Source organism: Protopterus annectens, chromosome 11.part0, assembly GCF_019279795.1.
Source record: "Protopterus annectens isolate FY-2018-M chromosome 11.part0, PAN1.0, whole genome shotgun sequence".
Taxonomy (NCBI): Eukaryota; Metazoa; Chordata; order Ceratodontiformes; family Protopteridae; genus Protopterus; species Protopterus annectens.
Window position 1 is genome coordinate 441930831 of NC_056745.1, and position 21415 is coordinate 441952245.

At 39.7% G+C, this 21415-nt stretch overlaps 1 protein-coding gene across 1 annotated transcript in view; it reads left to right on the forward strand.

Annotated features, from left to right (window-relative positions):
• The window catches only part of PRPF18 (pre-mRNA processing factor 18), a gene marked incomplete in the record, with an annotated part of 376763 nt that overhangs the window by 310375 nt on the left and 44973 nt on the right, over positions 1 to 21415 (forward strand). The window contains 1 exon segment of the mRNA XM_044087940.1: positions 16972 to 17127. Coding sequence (XP_043943875.1) covers positions 16972 to 17127 — 156 coding nt within the window.

The window sequence follows — 21415 nt, forward strand, 5'->3', positions numbered from 1 at the left end:
TGACCATCGCGGCATACAATTGATGGAATTTAACATTGGAATTAACAACAATAAAACAAAAGAACTAATGATTGAAATTGATAAGCCAAATGAATTAGTGACTAAAGATGTGCAATTTGGGATGTTTTCTGCTAAATATGATGTTATTTTTGACAAAGTTGAACATCATTTAGAATTTAATTTTAAACAGAAACAAAAAAAGTTACTCAAGGGTGAAAGTGAATATAGGGACAAGGTGGCATAACCCTTTCCTAAGTCATACAATACAGATAATGAGGTTTTTAATACAAGGGAGAGGAATGGAGTGTGTGGTATTGATGGGGACTGGAACGAGAGATATAGGGACTCCCTGTACAATGAGGAAATTGATTTGGACTATAAACAGGAGTACTCACCCTTGAGGGAGGTCTGAGAGGCTTCAGAATAAAACTAAAAACAGGCCAAATGGTAATTTTTTAGGGTTTCCCTCGGGACAGAGGGGACAGAGACACAGATGGAGGAAAGGCAGTTACAATAAGTGAATAATTTAGAACATATAGTCGAGAGTTCTGTAATAACATTTGATGGAAAACTATTAAATTATCAGGGTTTTACCATCTTTAATTATACTAATTTGAAAGTTGATAAAAACTTTTTTTCTCTTATAAGGAAGGGTATCAAATTTGTCCCCGTAACAAGGGGGGCATTGTAAAAACCCTTACTGAATAAAAATTGTTCACTCGAAAATTGAATTTAAAAATGTTTAAAGATTGTGACCACCATTTCAGTGAAAGTGTTAAGTTATTTAAAAGAAAATGTTGTTTTAACCCCCCCCCCCCCATTGCACCCGACTATAGCTGCATTTGAACAGGTATGTACACAAGAGCTAATAGATTTGTACCATAACCACAGGAAAAGATTTTACAATTTGTCCCGAGAAGAGGCTATGTAATTGAATGAATTAGCAGCCAGCCTAAATTTGAGGTTCATGAAACCTGACGAAGGGGGGAGGGATGGTCATTACTGAGAAGACAGATTACATTACTCAGATTTTTATGTTACAGGAACAGGATAAATATGAAGTGGTGTCGCGGAATGAAGTAAAAATTGCACATAGAAAAATACCATTGTTATTGGAGGATTATTTGTTCCAGGGCACTATTAATGAAGAGATGTACAACTTTTTAGTTAATGATCACTCCACCATTCCAGTGGTTTTCGGGATACCGAAGGTTCATAAGAACATCATGAACCCCCCCCCCAACGTATAGATTGATTGTGACTTCTTACAATAGTTCTATCTATTCCTTGGGGATATTTGTGGATAGATTGGTAAGCAATTCATTAATGACTATTGACCACATTTTAAAAGACTCCTGGGATTTCCTTTACTAGAATAAAGGAAGAATTTTATACAGACTCTTGTTGTTTCTCCACCATTGATGTGGTCGATCTATTCACTTTCATTCTGCATCAGGAAGGGCTTGATTTGTTTCAGGAAGCCTTATTGTAGACAACGACCCTAAAATTATTAAATTTTACTATGTTGGTGATGGAAGTTATTTTGAAAAACAATTTCTTCATCTCTAAGGGAAAATTTTTCAGACAGACTCATGGTGTAGCAATGGGAGTTAGCTGCGCACCACTGTTTGCCAACTTGGTAATGTTTTCTTGGGAGAAGAAACATATTTTGGAAAGCCCCTATAAGGACCACACGTTTTGATACCTAAGGTTTTTGGAAGATGATTTTATTTTATCGAAAACTGCAGGTAGGCAGGAACAGTTCACCAATTATATTGATGGTATTTGTAGTTATTTCCATTTTACATCAACACCCTTGGAGTGGAGGGTAGATTATTTAGATGTAACCTTGACCAAGGATTTGGGTAAGGGTTGCTTTTATTCCAAAAATTATAGGAAACACATTTTCAAATGATTTAGATTTTGGGAGCAGCCACCCAGAATTTAATAAGAAGAACATAGTTAAAGGCCAGATGGTCTGAATAGCTAGGATGTGCTCAGAATTGGAAGTTTATAGGAGTGAAATGGGCACTTTAGTACTGTTTTTTATTGAAAGGGGATATCCCCCGCAGTTAGTTCTTTATACTTGTGAACAAGTGTTGGAAGGATGGGGAATGAGATATCTGCCCTTATTAGGAGCCCCACTTTTGGACAGTTAAGTCCTGGAATAGCAAGGGTCCCTACATTTACTCTATGGTCTTGACTTATGGTGAATTTGAGTGGAAGAGTTAGAGACATTGGAAAAGAATTGGGTGATATTTGAGGGTAATGAGTTTATCAACACCCTTGGTAACATTCCCAAATTTGTTTACAAAACAGATTTGAACTTAAAATTCTTGTTAGAACACCCAGTGATTCTCCCAGAAGTTAAAATTTAAAGGAACAGAGAAGTGTGGAGCTTGTATATACTGTAGATACATTCTCCAAGAAACAAATATATTTTTTGGACAGCCCCCTGTTAATGTCAAATTTGCCTCAGGAAATTGTGGGTCTAAGGGCTTTGGTATACAGTGGATGTAAAAATTTACACACCCCTGTTAAAATGCCAGGTTTTTCTGATATAAAACAATGAGACCACAATAAATAATTTCAAAACTTTTTCCACCTTTAATGTGACCTATAACCTGTATAATTCAATTGAAAAACAAATCTGTTAGGGGAAAAAATATAAAAAATAAAAAACTTACAATAAGCTGGTTGCATAAGTATGCACACCCTTAAACTAATATTTTATTGAAGCACCTTTTGATTTAATTACAGCATTTAGTCTTCCTGGGTAGAAGTATGTCAGCATGGCACATCTTGACTTGGTAATATTTGCCCACCCTTCCTTGCAAAAGCACTACAAATCTGTCAGATTGCGGTGCATCTCATGTGCACAGCCCTCTTCAGGTCACCCCACAGATTTTCTATTGGATTTAGATCTGGGCTCTGGCTGGGCCATTCCAAAAATTTAATTTTCTTCTTGTAAAGCCATTCTTTTGTTGATTTGGATGTATGCTTGGGGTCATTGTCGTGTTGAAAGGTGAAATTCCTCTTCATCTTCAGCTTTCTAGTAGATGTCTGAAGGTTTGGGGACAAAAGTGACTGGTATTTGGAACTGTTCATAATTCCCTCCACCTTCACTAAAGCCCCAGTTCCAGCTGAAGAAATGCAACCCCAAAGCATGATACTGGTACCACCATGCTTCACTGTGGGGATGGTGTTCTTTTGGTAATGCAAAGTGTTGTTTTTACGCCAAACATACCTTTTGGAATTGTGGCCAAAAATTTCAACCTTGGTCTCTTCAGACAATAACACATTTTCCCCAAATGCTTTTGGGAGACTTGATGTATTGTTTTGCAAATTTTAGCCAGGCCTGGATGTTTTTCTGTGTAAGAAAAGGCTTCCATCTTACAACCGTACCCCATAGTCCAAACATATGGAGAATACGGGAGATTGTTGTGACATGTAGTACACAACCAGTACTTGCCAGAAATTCCTGCAGCTTCTTCAGCGTTGCTGTAGGTCTCTTGGCAGCCTCCCTGACCAGTTTTCGTCTTGTCTTTTCATCAATTTTGGAGGGACGTCCAGTTCTGTGCTATGTCACTGTTGTCCCACATTTTCTCCACTTTTTGATGACTGTTTTCGCTGTGTTTCATGGTATATCCAGTGCTGTGGAAATTTTTGTGTACCCTTCTCCTGACTGATACCTTTCAACAATGAGATCCCTTTGATGCTTTTTAAGCTCTCTGTGAACCATGGCTTTTGCTGTCGCAGGCAATTGAGTAAATGCCAGGAAAATCCTACTAGGACAGCTGAACTTTATTTGGGGTTAATCAGAGTCTGTTTAATTGATGGCAGGTGTGTACCCAAGAAGACTGAATGCTATAATTAAATCAAAAGGTGCTTCAACAAAGTATTAGTTTAAGGGTGTGCACACATATGCAACCAACTTATTATACGTTTTTTATTTTTTGTATTTTTTCCCCTAACAGATTTGTTTTTCAGTTGAATTGTACAGGTTATAGGTCACATTAAAGATGGGAAAAGTTTTGAAATGATTTATTGTGGTCTTATTTTTTTATATCACAAAAACCTGGCATTTTAACAAGGGTATGTACACTTTTTATATCCATTATACATTGCAATATGTCAAGGGTGCCAACATTTTTATGTTGGTAAAACTGAAAGGGTATTCAGAAAACATATATATATGATTATTTATACGCTGTTAGACGGGATTGAAAATAACACCCTGTACAGACATCTTAAAAACTCACCAACTTGTGGAGAATTTCATTTTGGGATACTACAAATAGTGGAAAAGGATGTTAGGGGTGGATTCTGGGAGAACAAGCTAGAGAGGATGGAATTCTACTGGCAGCTCTGATTTAATGCCACAGTTGTCCCAGGAATAAATTATTTTTATTCCCTGATGCCTATTTAAAAAAAAAAGAACAAATCTTTGATTTTATAGCTAAGGGTTTTAGGTATTATGTTTTTTTTTTAAGTTAATTAGGTAAGAGTTGATATGTTTATTAGATTTTTAATTGATAGGTGTGGTTTGAATTTCACTTGTATATAAGGAATGCAAAATGTAAAGTACATGGTTCTGATGAAGTCCTGATGTCTTTGGACGAAAGCGCTTGACTGGATTACTACATAGCTGGATTGTGATTTTGCACATTAAAGTTTTATTTTTTCCATTTGTTGATTCATTTGTGGTGGTTCTAGCTGGACACTACTTTAAGTATTCATAGTTTTCCTAAATGTATATATGTACCTAGTTCTGTATAATTGCATGACAAGAGCTATTTGTAATTTTTGCATGTAAACTGATATTCTTAGCATTGCATGATCTATTTCTCAGAGGGAGGATATAGAACAGTATGTGTCTGCTGTGTCTTTAAGAAGCATATCAAGAACTGAACGTGCATGTATAAGTATCAGTCACATGCTATAACCAGTGCCATTTTGGAAGTGCAGCCAGAGAGTGAACATGTAAGAATGAATGTAGCTAGTTTGTATATATGTTACCTAAGTTAAAGTTAATAAGCTTCAGTCATGATGTGTTTGTACATAATAAAGCTGCTTGAACAAAACCCCAAAGACACGTCTATTACATCCTGACCAGACGAGCGACAACACAGATTCTCCAGAGCAGGAGATTACCTTTGGGGAAACCATTGTTAAAATGAAGGAATTCTTTAAATAGGATTGCTGTCAGGTGTCAGAAATTCAAAATAAATTATATGACCTTCCACAGATTGACTCTCCATCTCCATCTGCAAGTCCCCCTTTGGTGCCAGCCTTTTTTAGATGCCTTTTCATCAGTGACCTGACTCCCAACCTCCTGCCCCTAAATGCCAGGCAGGTTTTACAAGGTTCCAGAGGATTGCAAATTTCTATTTAAATGCCCCTCCGCAGACCCAGCAACAATTTCTGTCTCTGCTGATAAGGCCTCTGAGATGTTGCCTTCCACTTGCCATCTCCACTCATACAAGGAAAGTAAAGTTATGGAGAGATTGGGGAAGAAAGTCTATACATTAGCACCTCTGGCATTTAGAGCCGTAAATTACCAGACCCATATGGCAAAATATTCTTTAGCCCTACTGTCAGATGTTAGTAAGCTAATTTCATAGCTTCCAGACTCCCCTACAAAGGCTCAAGTTATTCTCCATTCTGAGCTCTTCTGCTCATGTCACACGTCATTTAGTTAAATGTTGCTACGGTGCAGTGGAGGCATCTGCCAGAGCTGCTGTTTCAGGGTCTGTCCTCGGGATCTACTCTTGGCTCAGACTACAGCCCTTGCCAGATGACATAAAGGCTGAAATAATGGATGCATCCGACAACAACAGGGCCTTGTTTAGTGCTTTTGCTGTAGAACATTTTAAGTCCTTACAAGAAAAGGCAAAGAGCTACAAGATCTAAAACACATTTTTGTGTCTCCAGTTCCTCAATTTCAGAGGAACTATCCCTCCAAAACCTCCTTTGTAAGGAAACCTTCCAGAACTCCTCCTTCCAAGGGTATAAGAGACACTAGGAAGCAATACTCGGCCAAGTCCTCATCATCTACTCCTGCTGCTCAGAAACGGCCCTTCCCAAGCAAGCCAGGTAGTCTCTAACTACCAACCTCTCTGCAGCCAAGACCCCTCTTTCCTTACATCTTTCTCTGTCTCTTTCTGCTTGGAAACAGATACCCAGGATTCTTGGGTCCTCTCAGTTATCCTCCAAGGATACTTCATGGTGTGGAAGACTCCACCTTCCTTAAGGTATATTCCACAACCCCCAAAAGAACAGCTGGATTTATTTGCTCAAGTCATTTTCAACCTTCTTTCGCAGGGTACCATTTGGGAGGTTCCACCTTTCCAAATAGGGAAGGGGTTTTACTCAAGGATATTCCTGGTACCCAGGAAAGATGATTCTTAGAGGCCCATCCTAGACTTGTCACACCCAAACACCTTCCTGAACGTTCCCAACTTTTGTATGCAGTCCTTGAGCACTCTACTTCACCTCATCTTTTCTCAGGCCTACTTGGTGTTTCTGTACATCAAGGATGCTTACTTCCACATCCCTATTCATCCTCTGTGTATGAAACATCTTCACTTTGCTATTGCTTCCTCACTTTTCCAATTCTCTGCCTTGCCTTTTGGACTTTCTATGGCTCCAAGGGTCTTCACAAAATGCTTAGCTCCTGTAATAGATTTTTGCAGACTAAGGGGTATTCAGATTTTCCCATACCTGGATGATCTTCAGGCTCATTCTCCAGACACTCTCTTCAAGAGAATTTGCTGTTCACGGTGTCTCTGCTGGAAAGTATAGGTTTCCCCATCAACTATAAAAATCTACCCTTGTTTCTTCACAAGGCCATGTTTTTCTAAGATGCAGAATACAAACAGGATATTGGCTTCCTTACCTCCCCAGAAGGTTTTCTCTCTCTCTCTCTCTCTCTCTCTCTCTCACTGCCTACTTCCAGGTTGTCATCATCCCTCTTCAGTCCCTGACTGCCAGGGAATTTCTACGTCTTTTGGGCTTATGGTATCTGCTATCTCGATGCTACCTCTAGCAAAGCTGCACATGAGGAAATTCCAGTGGTACTTCAAGTCAGTATGGATGCCACATGCTCACCCATTGGAGTTTATTCCCCTTCTTCCCTGCTTGAAAAAGAACTGAACTGTTGGATTCAGCAGGTTACCTCAAATCAGACCTACCCTTGCAACCACACCTTCCCACTCAGGAGCTGTTCACGGATGCTTCATACTTGGGATGGAGAGCTACCCTGGCATCCTGGAATGTTCAAGATGTGTGGTCTCCCCTCCCAAAGGAGGGAACACATAAACATAAAAGAGATGAGAGGTTTTATTTTTCACTCTGAAAATTTTCAAACCTCATCTTCTTCCAGATGCCTTAAAGTGGTTCACAGACAACACCACAGTCCATTGGTATGTCAACAAGTAAGGAGGGACCAAGTCTTATCTTCTGTGTGGACTTGCTCTCCAAGATTGGGAGTTGGCTACTCAGAGGCAACTCTCCCTTCTAGCAGTCTACATTCCTTCCATTCAAAATGTGTGGCAGACACGTTGAGCAGGTCTGTGACTCAATACCACGAATGGATGTTACCCATGGATGTGTTTCTGGACATTCTCCACCAGTGGGGTGCACCCCAGGTAGATTTCTTTGCCTCCCCTATAAAGAGACAACTTCCAAAGTTTTGTGCCAGAGTTCCCAATCCTCTGTCATGGAAGGTGGACACCCTATTGGAAGCTGATGTTTATCTATCCCCCCTTCCCACTTCTCCAAAAAGTCCTATTGAAGATCCAACAGGAACAACCAAAAATCTTGCTGGTGACTCCCTTTTGGCCAAGACAGCATTGGTTCCTTCTTCTACATGTAGCCTAGGGTAGTCATCACAAGTTACCTCACAGAGTGGACCTACTCACACAGGACAAGGGATCTCTAATACATCCACAGATGTCAACCTTGCAGCTGACCCTCTGGGTGATAGGGTTTTAATTTCTTTCAGACACCTTTTCTCCTAGGACGTGGACCTGCAGGAGACCAAAATCCCCAATATTAAGAAGTCCGATATTTCCAAATGGAAAAGGTTTTCCATCTGGTGTCTTTCTAAGGCCCTACAGCCACTGCTTGTGGATGCTCCAATGGTTCTGTCTTACCTTTGTGAGTTATTGAAGAGTGGATTGTCCATAGGTTCATAGGTGTATACTAGGTTAATGGCCCTGGAGCCTTTACAAGCCTAGCCCATAGAAATGCCCTGGCATCGTTGCTGCCTGACGTTAGTTCTCAGTGCTTCTATCAAGTAGAGCCACTGGACTGATCCCCGGGGTGAACTTTCTATTACCCATCCACTCATCAAGATTTCTCTTGAAGACAGACAGCGAGGTGCTCTGCTTGACATTTATGGGAAGTCTATTCCAGAGCATGAGCAGTCTCTGGGTGAGGAACCTGTCCCTCCAGCATATTCTGTTAATTGTGGTAATGAGGTTGAGGTCTCTGGAGTGTGTGTGGTTCTGAGGGATTGGGATTTCTTTAGATGTAGCAGCTGGGTCAGACATGGCTTTGTAACTCAAGCAGAGATTGCCTCTAAGTAGGCGATATGAGACAGAGAATAGCTGGAGTCCTTTGAGTCTTTCCATATAGGACATGTGTTTAATGCCTAGGATCCGCTTCGTGAGGTACTTCTGTGGCCTCTCCAGCTGATGCAGGTGTCTAGTGAGGTACATGCCAGATGGGACATTATACTCGATAATTGGTCTAATGAGGGAAGAGTAGAGAGAGAGAGAGAGAGACAATGACCTCTTTCTTCCTGGATGCAAAACCCTTGGTAATGAGATGTGCCACATAGAAAAACTTTGTCCACAGTGGCAGTGTGGTAGTCAGAGAGGTTGCTATCCTCCTGTGTACCCAGATTCTTATAATGCCTTCAGTGGGCTCGTGTCGATGTGGTAATTAGTGGGAACTGAGTTTTTACCATAGGGGATGATGACGCATTTTTTGGTGTTAAGCTTAAGGCCATGGTTTCGACACTAGTCATTGGTCTCAGTGGATGTCTGCATCACTTGGGGAGTTAGTAATGGCACCCAGCTTGCAGTCGTCTACGAACTTGGTCAGCCAGAGCCCTTTTCTGTTGGCCTGGACTTCAGAGAAGTAGATGCTGAACAGGAGAGGACCCAGGACCGATCCCTATGGGACTCCACTCATGACTGGTCATCAGTCTGATTTGAATTCTGCTACTTTCACACTGTGTGTTCTATCTGTGAGCCAGTTTGCAACCCATCTCGTGATATAGGAGTTGATGCCTAGTTTGGCGAATCAATAATTCCTGAATGAGAAATTGTATCAGAGGCCTTGGCCAGATCAAGGTAGGCTGTATGCACTGCCTTACCTTCATCCACAGCCCTGTTTACTGACTCAAAGAAGTCAACCAGGTTGACCAGGCATGATCTCCCTTTCACAAATCCAAAATGCGTGGGGTCTAGCGTTTAGAGATTTCCTATATCTTTGTTAATAAGGTCCTTGATGATGCGCTCCATAGCTTTACATGTCAGACTCATCAGGCTAATGGGGTTATAATCCCCAGAGTATGTAGTCACTCCCCCTTTATGGAGAGGGATGACTGTAGCAGTGCACCATTCGGTAGGGACAAAGCCTGAGGTGAGGCTGTGACTGAACAGGGCACACAGATGTGGTGCCAGTTCCCTTTATAGTTCATGTAGAACACAGCCAGGGATATTATTGGATCCCATGTAAGCTATATTCTTTGCCATGGTCATAATCTTCAGTAAAAGATGATCTTTCAGTAATCTCTGCCTATAATTCCTTCCTTGGCTTCAAGGTTGGAAGTTAAGCCTTTCCTGAAAGGTGTCCTTCATATCAAACCATCAAGGAAACCAATTCCTCCTCCTTGGGATCTAAATTCTGTTTTAGAGACTCTTATTTTGGCCCCTTTTGAACCAGCAAGTTCTTCTCTTCAGCATTGCACCTGGAAAACAGTTTTTTTGGCCATCACCTCAGCGAGAAGAGTCTCAGAACTTCAGGCACTTATGGCCTGTCCCCCTTTATTGTTTTCCACAGGGATAGGGTTTTCTTGTGCACCAATCCCTCCTTAATTCCCAAGTTGGTGAATGAGTTTTCACTTACAGTCCATTAATCTGCCCACCTTTTTTCCATCTCCACAGTCCTCTAGTGAGAGGATTTTACACACCTTAGATAAGCCTAGACAGTTCAGAATTTTAGACAAAACCAAGCCTACTAGGAAGTCTGATTGCCTTTTCATTTCCTATCACCTTAGTGCCCTGGGCAGGCCTGTTTCCAAGTAGACTATTTCCTCTTGGATTTCTAAAGTAATTTCCTTTTGCTGTGTGTCTCATGGGAAAACTCATGCATCCACAGTGAAGACTCATTCCACTAGAGCTGTGTCCTCTTCTGGTGGTGTTTCAAAGGTCTGGACACTTGTTCTATATTACAAGGAGCTACCTGGTCGTCTTGTGCATGCTTTCACAAAACACTACAAGTTGGATGGCATTTCCAGGTCTAGAATGGGTTTTGCAAGGCTATTCTGCAAGGGTTTGTAGAGAGTGCTGCCCATTCCTCCTTCTGCTGGAGCTTTGGTATTCTCCCTCATGTTATGAATACTGCAACAAAAGAAAAGGACGACATAGAATGGTTGTATGAAATCTTGCCATAACCATAGATGTCCTTCTCTTCTTTATGTTGCAGTATTCTGTCCCCCCACCTTTCCCCTGATGCTTGCCTAAATGCAGGTTGTGTTTCATTACTTATCTCAGGCTGGTGTTCTTCATGGGGCATTCAGTTCTGAGGCATGGTATGTTCTAACATCAGTTTTCTACCCAGTGTCACTTTATGACCGACGTTGGACTAGTTCATTGTGCAACATTGCATGTACCCCACAGTAGCTTTAGGCTTTTATATACTGGACGGACGTTTGGGTCAGCCAACAGCAGACTACCACGTTATGAATACAGCAAAATATAGAAGAGAAGGACATCAGTGGTTATGGTAAGATTTTACACAACTCTTCTTTCCGCAAGATTAGTTCTGCAAGCTTTGGGTTTGATCTCTGCAGCTATAATCCTAGTTCCTTTGGCAAGGTATCACATGAGAGTTCTGTAATGGATGCTGCAAACCCAGTGGTCAATATTTTGTCACCCACTGTCTACAGAAAGGATCCGTATTAATTATTTGAATGCTTTAAAGTCTGAATGTCATATGGTTGACACCATATGATCGAATTTTAAAATGTTTGAAGGTGAAAAGCAATGGCTCTGTATGGTGCAGAATGGGAAAATGTCCCTTTTCTGCACTGAAGTGTGATCTCAGAGTTGGTATATTTAAGTAGGGGGGGGCACAGGGGGGCTTGCCCCGCTGCTCAAAGCGTTGAGGTAAGTTTTTATTTTTTATTATATTTTTGATGTTTCAAACTTTGCTCATATGTTGTTGAACATATGAGGTTCGAAGTTTTGAAACTTCAAATATATAATATAGACTCTACAAAAATGAGTGACCCAAATATGCAAATATTACCTTCTCCTGGTGGACTCACGCACACAAGCTTCATCAAGATTGTCCATTCGGCCTTCTTCAACCCAAGGCCTTAGTGACCACAGATACTTCTCAGATTGGGTGGGAGGGCTTTTTCTGGGGAGGACAGTTGGTCCCCCAAAGAAGCCAACCTGCATATCAATGTTCTAGAGATTGAGGGCAGTGCTCCTCTCATTGTATAAACATTCCAAGACTCTCTCTGTCTCGGAACAATTGCTATTCATACGGGCAATATGTCAGTAGTTTGGTATATCAGCAAACAAACAGTAACCAGATCCTACCCCCTGTGTCAAGAAGGTCTCAGGGTGTGGCAATGGGCGATAGCTTCCAATTACTTTCTGGTAGCAACACACATTCCAGGGAAATCCAATGCGATAGCAGACGAAAACTGAGCAGGTCCATCTTGTTACCTCATGAGTGGTCCCTCAACAGCAATGTGACATAGATGATTTTCCATTGATGGGGCCAGCCTTGCTGCAATCTCTTTGCATCAGTTCTAAATGATAAGTGCAGTAGCTTCTTTGCCCTAGTCACTGAGGGATGCTCTCCTCCACGATTGGCCCCCCGGTCTGTTATACACTTAACCTCTGACTCCCTTGAGCCCCAAATTTCTACAGAAAGCAGCAAGATCAGAGATCAAAGTCATCCTCATTGCACCCTATTGGCCTCAGCAAGTGTGGTTCCCCTTTCTGTGGCATCATCTGTTATCTAAACTTTAGATTCTGGATCTGACTCCAGACCTTCTATCACATCTAACAGGCCAGATTCACCCAGACATACCAAATCTCAGATTAACTGCATGGTTTCTCCTTTTCCATCAATGGTCAGGTAATCCATGCTATATTCCCCAGTCCGTTCTGTTCTGTTATCATCCCATAAGCCTTCCACTAGGAAACTATATAGGAGCAAGTGGAAAAGATTCATTTGTTGGGCAGAACAGAATAACATAGAGCCTTTTTCAGCTCCAGTACCTGCTGTTGTAGATTTTCTAGCTATATGGTTTAGTGAAGGAGCTAGCCCATCTACCATTAAGATTCATTTAGCAGCAATTTTGAATTTTCATAGAGGATTTCTCAGTTCTTCCTTGGCATCTTCTACAATATGTGAAACCCTTTTGAAGGGTACACTTCTACTTGGACCTCCTTACAAAGACCCAGCCCCTCCATGGGATTTAAATTTAGTACTGCAGGCTCTGACCTAATCTCCCCTTGAACCTGCAGCAAAATCATTATCATCATCTTCCGGCTTTTCCCGTTAGGGGTCGCCACAGCGGATCATCTCTTCCTATCCTCTGCATCTTGCTCTGTCACACCAACCGCCTGCATGTCCTCTCTCACCACGTCCATAAACTTTATCTTAGGCCTTCCTCTTTTCCTCTTACCTGGCAGCTCCATCCTTAGCATCTTTTTCCCAATATACCCATCATCCCTCCTCAGCACATGTCCAAACCAACGCAATCTCGTCTCTCTTGCTTTGTCTCCAAACTGTCCAACATGAGCTGACCCTCTAATATACTGATTCCTAATCCTATCCATCCTAGTCATACCGAGTGCAAATCTTAACATCTTTAACTCTGCCACATCCAGCTCTGACTCCTGCCTTTTTGTCAATGCCACTGTCTCCAACCCATATAACATAGCTGGTCTCACTACCCTCTTGTAGACCTTCCCTTTCACTCTTACTGATACCAGTCTGTCACAAATCACTCCTGACACTCTTCTCCACCCATTCCACCCTGCCTGTACTCTCTTCTTCACCTCTCTTCCACATTCACCATTGCTCTGAACTGTTGATCCCAAGTACGTAAACTCGTCCACCTTTACCAACTCTATTCCCTGCATCCTCACCATTCCTCTACCCTCCCTCTCATTTATATGCATATATTCTGTCTTAGTCCTGCTGACCTTCATTCCTCTGCTCTCTAGAGCATATCTCCACCTCTCCAGAGTCTCCTCAACCTGATTCCCTACTCTCACTACAGATCACAATGTCATCTGCAAACATCATAGTCCACGGGGCCTCCTGTCTGATCTCATCTGTCAACCTGTCCATCACCACTGCAAATAAGAAAGGACTTGGAGCTGATCCTTGATGTAATCCCACCTCCACCTTAAACGGATCTGTCTCTCCCACTGCAGTCCTCACCACTGTCACACTACCCTCGTACATATCCTGTACCACTCTTACATACTTCTCTGCCACTCCCGACTTCTTCATACAATATCACAACTCTTCTATAGGCACCCTGTCATATGCTTTCTCCAAGTCTACAAAGACACAATGCAACTCTTTCTGACCTTCTCTGTATTTTACCAATAACACTCTCAGAACAAACATTGCATCTGTAGTGCGCTTTCCTGGCATGAAACCATACTGCTGATCACTAATCATCACCTCCCTTCTTAACCTAGCTTCTACTACTCTTTCCCATAACTTCAAGCTGTGACCAGTTTTATCCCTCTGTAGTTACTGCAGCTCTGTACATCACATTTATTCTTAAAGATAAGTACCAAAACACTTTTTCTCCACTCCTCCGGCATCCTCTGACTTTCCAAAATTTCATTAAACAATCTAGTTAAAAATTCCACTGCCGTTTCTCCTAAGCACCTCCATGCTTCCATTGGGATGTCATCTGGGCCAACAGCCTTTCCATTCTTCATCCTCTTCATAGCTGTCCTTACTTCCTCCTTGCTAATCTGTTTTACTTCCTGATTCACTATCCCCACATCATCCAACCTTCTCTCTCATTCTCTTCATTCATCAGCCTCTCAAAATACTCTTTCCATCTACTCAACACACACTCCTCTCTTGTGAGTACCTTTCCCTCACTATCATTTATCACCCTTACTTGCTGCACATCTTTCCCAGCTCTGTCCCTCTGTCTAGCCAATCAGTACAGGTCCTTTACTCCCTCTTTAGTGTCAAATCTCTCATACAACTCTCCATACGCCTTATCCTTAGCTTTCGCCACCTCTCTCTTTGCCATGCGCCTCATCTCCTTATACTCATGTCTACTTTCTTCATCTCTTTGACAATCCCACTTCTTCTTCGCCAGCCTCTTCCTCTGTATACTCTCCTGTACTTCCTCATTCCACCACCAGGTCTCCTTGTCCTCCTTCCTGTGTCCAGATGTCACACCAAGCACCTTTCTAGCAGTCTCCCTTACTAGTTCTGCTGTAGTTACCCAGCTATTCGGTAACACTCCACTGCCTCCCAGTGACTGTTTTAACTCTTCCCTAAACTCCACTTCACAATCACCCTTTCTTAACTTCCACCATTTAATCCTTGGCACTGCTTTCACACTCCTCCTCCTCTTCTTGATCACCAAAGTCATCCTACAGACGACCATTCTATGCTGCTTAACTACACTTTCCTCTGCCACCACTTTACAGTCTCTAATCTCCTTCAGAGTGGCCCTCCTACATAGGATATAATCCACCTGTGTGCATCTTCCTCCACTCTTGTACGTCACCCTATGCTCCTCCCTCTTCTTAAAATACGTATTCACCACAGCCATGTCCATCCTTTTCGCAAACTCCACAATCATCTGACCTTCTGCATTCCTCTCCTTAACACCATACCTACCCATCACTTTCCTCAGCCCCTCTGTTCACTTCACCAACATGTCCATTAAAGTCCACTCCAAAACCTGCAGCAAAATGTGTTCTAAAATTTCTAACCAGGAAGACAGTATTTTTTGTGGCTATTACCTCAGGTAAAAGAATTTCAGAGCTTCAAGCTTTATCCTCAGTCTCCTTATTTGATTTCCATAAGGATAGGGTTACCTTGCATTCCAGTGCTTACTTTCTGCCAAAGGTGGTGTCGAAAACTAATATTAACCAATCCATCAACCTCCCAGTATTCTTCCCTAATTTTACTAATAAAGTGAACATATGCTACAGTCCCTCAACGTACACAGACAGTTATGATTTTATCTACACTGTACAAAGGAACATTGGACTAGCTTTTCATTTCTTTTGCACACCATAAGTATGGAGAAGCTGTCACGAAGGTGACCATAGCAAGATGGTCGACTGAATGTGTTTCTTTTGTGTACATTAAACTGAACATTCCCCTCCACAAGTTAGTGAAGGCTCATTCTACTAGATCTGCGGCAACCTCTGCTGTTTTTCAATCTAGAGTTCCTGTGAATATTTGTGCAGCTGTTGCTTGGTCAAACCCCCCCCATACCTTTATCACTCATTACAAATTGGATGTGGTTTTGAGGGGAAGAGCAGCCTTTCATTTGACCATTCTCAGGAGCATCTTCCCTTAGGGTCCACCCACAGCTCATGTAGCTAGGGACTCTATCCCATATGTTGAGGATGAATAAAAACTGACAACATCAGATGAAGTTATGTACATACCATAACATTCCATCTGTGTTGTCCATTTTCATTCTCCTCGAACCCCCCCCCCTTTTTTTTTTCTAATCAACTACAGAAAAAAGGAGTTTTTGTAGGACACTTTCAACACCTAATACTCAATTGTGTTGAACTCTAGTGGTGACCTTCTTTTATAGACTGTTTATTTTCTCCTTTTTTGTCTCTCAAGCTATAGGTATTATCTGAGGATGTAGGACTAGGGCATTGTGGGTAGGGAAGAGCTTGAAAGTTAGTCAGCCTCAACAAGCTAGAAGAGCGGCAGAGTCGGATCTGAGGATAGGATCAGAGTCCCATACGTTGAGGAGGAATGAAAATGGACAACACAGATAAGTAGATAACTTCTTTTTTAATGTTGCTGCCTGCTATTATTGTAACATTACCATTTCTCCCTTACAAGGTACATATTCTGTTATCATAGGGAAATTGGGCATGTCTTTTTTTGGGTTTCCTGAGCCAGAGTGGTTACAGGGCTACAGCAAAGCCAAGGTGATAGAATCCTCACCTTGGATGACCATGGTATTTAATGAATACAGCAGTACAGCTCCATTTTTCATTAAATATTAACTGTTTCGAGTGTCCCTTCAAGAACTTTTTTTTCCTATGTCTCTGGTTTACAAGCAAATCCCCAACCTCATGTTTAACACTATGGTAGGTGTGATGACATGGATCCATGTTTGTGGTCAGCAATCTCTTGGGTTTAATGGAAAAATATTTTCAGGCAGAAAACATAACAAAAGGTTTTATTGGCAATTGCTCTCTGAGGGTCAGGACATTATACAGGTGAGAGTATATGTTGCAGATGATCAGACTTCTTTTCCAAGGTAGTTGAGCCTGCTTCACAGGATACATACATGCCAAATGAAAAGTAAAGTAGTACTGCTATTTCTAGTCATTTGCTATTCATCCCAAGCAACTTGCTGTTTAAAAAGCAGTAGGATTAATCTTGTGAATTATACCTTTTTTTTATTTTTTAAACTATTGTTTATTACGTTATAACTTACTGATTACTTGTTTTGCTGTGTAGGCCAATGATGCATACCTTCAGATGGCTATTGGAAATGCCCCATGGCCTATTGGTGTTACTATGGTCGGTATCCATGCACGTACTGGTCGTGAAAAGATTTTCTCTAAACATGTTGCCCATGTTTTAAATGATGAAACACAAAGAAAATACATTCAGGTAAGAAATGTTGAAGAGATTAAAAATTTGAATGTAACTGAAGAAGTTAAACTGTATTAATTTGTAGGATTGTTACCCTGAAAGGTTGTTGGGTATGACAACTGAACCACATGTACTTTTTTAAATAAAACCTGTTAAAACGTTTATAAAAATATATGAGAGCAAATACATGCACCAAAATAGTTGTTATAAGCTTCAAACCTATTACCTACTAATAGAGTAAAATGCTAAGTTGTACTTCAGTTGTTGACAATACAGTATAGTGTGGAATATGTAGAATATCTGTTACATGTAACTACAAGGAACAAACCCTAATACTGTGCAAGTAGACTTTCCTTAAAATGATTCAGAGAAGCACATCTTTTTTTCTGCATTAATAATGAATTCCATAATTTTGTGGTCAACTAGAACATTTTGGTGAAAAATTCCAGAAAGTATTGTGGCAAGGTTAAGTTCAGTAAGCTTGCAGTACAACTTTGAACTGAGTGCAGAACAGTTTTATCTTAAGAAGTATTTAAGACAAGGATGGAAATTATTTTGTAAAATATTGAAGATCAAGTTGAAGCAGTAGCTTTAACTCTTAAGAAGTTTAGGAACAGGTTTTATTTTGGTTAAAGTGATGTGGTGATACTCCAGCAGAGGAAACTGAACCATAAAATGACCATTTTTTCCAGGTGTAAGGGATTGCAAATTTAAGAAGAAATTAAATATGCATTGACAGGATTACATTGGAGACTAATCAGAAAGGGGTCCGAATGGAGAGATAAGTCAGCAAGTAAAGGAGAGTATTATTGCTGAAACTGAATTCACCCTCAAGTCTCGGTGAGTACTTTTATGAGGTGGACCCTGTTTCTCACAAAATCTCACCAAGACTACAGTAATATATAGACTGTATTTATATAGCGTATGTCATGGACACAGAAGTAGGTTAAAATTTAAAAAAGATAGCAGGGTGCACAAGACCCAGGCTAAAAAAGTGCCCAGTTCTGGTAGGCACACTGGTGCTAGGACTGGAAAAGATGACAGTGTACAATCCTCAAAATACAGAAACATTCCTACAGTGGGGCCAGGCCCAGGCTGAGGATGTCGCCCCTGTTGTAGAAGGAAGTAGTAGTGCACAAAAATCGCAAAAACTAAGTCAAAGGAGAGCCATAAAGACGCTATAAAGTGGACTATTGAGGATAAGAAAGAAATTATGTATTATTACTATTATGCAAACAGCCCAGAATTTCCAGACACAAGATATAGAAAACAATTAAGAGAGAAATTAGAGGAAAGAAAAATACTTCCACAAGAAAAACTGTCAAAAGCTTCAAATAAAAATCTGTATTCATTAATACAACAGATTTGTGAAAAACAGTATATAGATCAAGAAACTTTGATCTGTTTGGTAAAAGAAGCATCTGAGGAAGTGGGAAAATATAAACAACAAAACCTAGAGATTTTTGAAAAATATAAAAAAAGAAATATGGACATGGGAAAGAAAGAGAGATTTGATGTGGTGCAATATTTATGCAAAGGAAAAAGCCAAATTAATCAATATAAAGAAGGTATTCAAAACCACTGCAGACACACCAGATAATATTCTAATACCACAGAAAAAGGACTCCGCAGCAACCCTTGAAGAATTTAATCCACTTGAAAGACAAAAATTCACAATAACAATATGCAAACACAGATCTTCTTATCTCTAGCGCCTCGGCAAAATAGCCTTTACAGAGTAAAAGATTCCATATACTGACATTCAAGTCTCTATATATAGCAATTCAAACCCCACCCAAATCAAATGCAATCAATTATTCAATTAAGTCAAAAACTAAGTTAAAAAATATAAAAGTATAAAAAACTAAGTTTTTTAAAAAAATTACAACCATTAAAGTAAACTTTTCCATGAACAGTCATAATTCAATCCATTTGGCTTGAGTGTGTTGAATTTTAATATAAAATACAATTCTTTTTCCTTAATATTTGTTTTATGCATTTATCATTCAAATATTTTGTATTTTCAATGCTATCCAATACTGTGACCCTAAGGCCCTCATTTCTACCTTCATGATGACTATGAAAATGAGCAGCCAAGGGATTAGTTTCCTTATTATTTGTAATGTCTCTGACATGCTCTTTAATTCTACAGGCTAATGTTCTTTTAGTCTCTCCCACATAAAACTTTTTGCATGGGCATTGAATTCCATAAACTACTGCTACTGAATTGCAGTTGTAAGTTCTCCTGATGGTAAAAGGAATACCATTAATCTCCTCAAATTGTTGTACAATAAACCTACAAATGGTACATTTACCACATCTTTTAGTTCCCTGTTGAACAATTTGTGTATACATCACCATATTTGCCATTTTAAACCGGCTGTGCACCAAAAAATCTTGGATATTTCTGCCCCTTTTATATGAGAAACTAATATTTTTGTCAAACAAATAATCCACTTCCCTTTTTAATAAATTCCAACTACATGTTACTTGTTCTTTAATATATTCTGTTAATATAGAGAAGGTAGACACAAAGTATACAACGTCTTTTAACTCCCGGGGTGTATTCCCTATTCCCCCTTTATTATATTTACCTCGATTTTTAACCTTTCTTAAACTTTCTCTTAAGATTATATTCCTTATAGCCTCTCAGTTTAAATTTATTATAACTTTGTGTGTATTCCTCTTCTTTAATTATAGGGTTACTACACAATCTGTTCACCCTATTAAACTCAGTATACGGAATTGCTTTGATAATATGTGCTGGATGGTGACTTGTGCCATGCAATACAGAACCCGCTCCTTGAAATTTTCTATGAATTTGATATTCTAACACTTTATCCTTGTGTCCTATTAGTGAGACATCCAAATATTGCACTATCTGCCCATTTTGGAGTCCATCAAACTTTATACCCATGCTATTATTCTGTATTTCCTTCAGAAACTTTTGCACTTCTTTTTGTCCATCTATACAAATGAACAACAAATCGTCAATAAAACGATAATATCTATACACATATTTTTTAAAAAAAGAGTTAGTATATATATATTTGTTCTCAAAATACCCCATAAATGTATTTGCATAACTGGGGGCGAAGGCCGCCCCCATCGCTGTACCCTGCTTCTGCTTATATATAGAACCATTAAATTCAAATATGTTGTTAGTCAAACATATATCAAATAATTCTAATACGTATTTAACTGCATCCGTATCACCCATAAAATACTTAATAGCTGCCTTTCCATCTTCATGCTTTATATTTGTGTACAAACTAACCACATCAATTACTACAAAATGCATATTATCCTGCCAGCATATGTCCTTAACTTTAGTTATCAGATCAAAGACATCCTTAATATAAGACGGTAACTTACATACAACTGGCATTAAATATATATGCAAAAATTTAGAGATGTTTTCCAAGAAACCATTTGTAGCTGAAACTATCGGGCATCCTGATGGAGGAAAGATATTCTTGTGTATTTTCGGTATGCAGTAAAAGCAAGGCATTCTAGGGGCATTAATATTAAACTTCTCTTTTATATCTTTATAAGAAAAATACTGTAATCTATAACCTTTATCAATGACATACTCATAATTCTTTTGAGCTTCTAAATAATCATGTAACCCCACTTTTTCATACACTTCCTCATTTTTCAAATGTGCATAACACATATCTAAATACTGAACCACATTTAGAATCACCAATTTCCCTCCTTTATCAGAAGGTTTGAATATTAAATTATTGTCTCGGCTCAAAACATTCAAACATTCCCATTCTGCTTTAGAGAGATTATACTCTATCCTTTTTTTATTTCGTTGGAATTTTTCAAATTCTGCTTCCACATTGTGGGTTAATGACTTTTGAAAATATTTGATGTTCTCATTACTTTGCGGTGGCATAAAGACACTAACACTTTTAATAGTGCTAGTATCAAACTCATTATGTTGATTTATATCTGGTTCTGAATTACAAGAAAAAAATTCTTCTTCCGTATTATTAACCAAAACATCATTTCCAACCCCACAATAACCTGTAGTAGATTCATCATTTTTGTAGTGAAACAAATCCATTAAATATAATTTTCGACTAAAATGAAATATATCAGCCTTTAACATATGTACCCTCGGAATGACTGTGGGTACAAATTTTAGCCCTCTATTTAAAACATTCAGGGCACATTGTGATAAGTTACAACCAGATAAATTTATCACATACTCACAATTTGACGAAATGTCATTAACACAAGTAATTTTAGTCCCATTGTCTGTCCCATTTACCCTTTTTATTCGAACGCTGCTTTC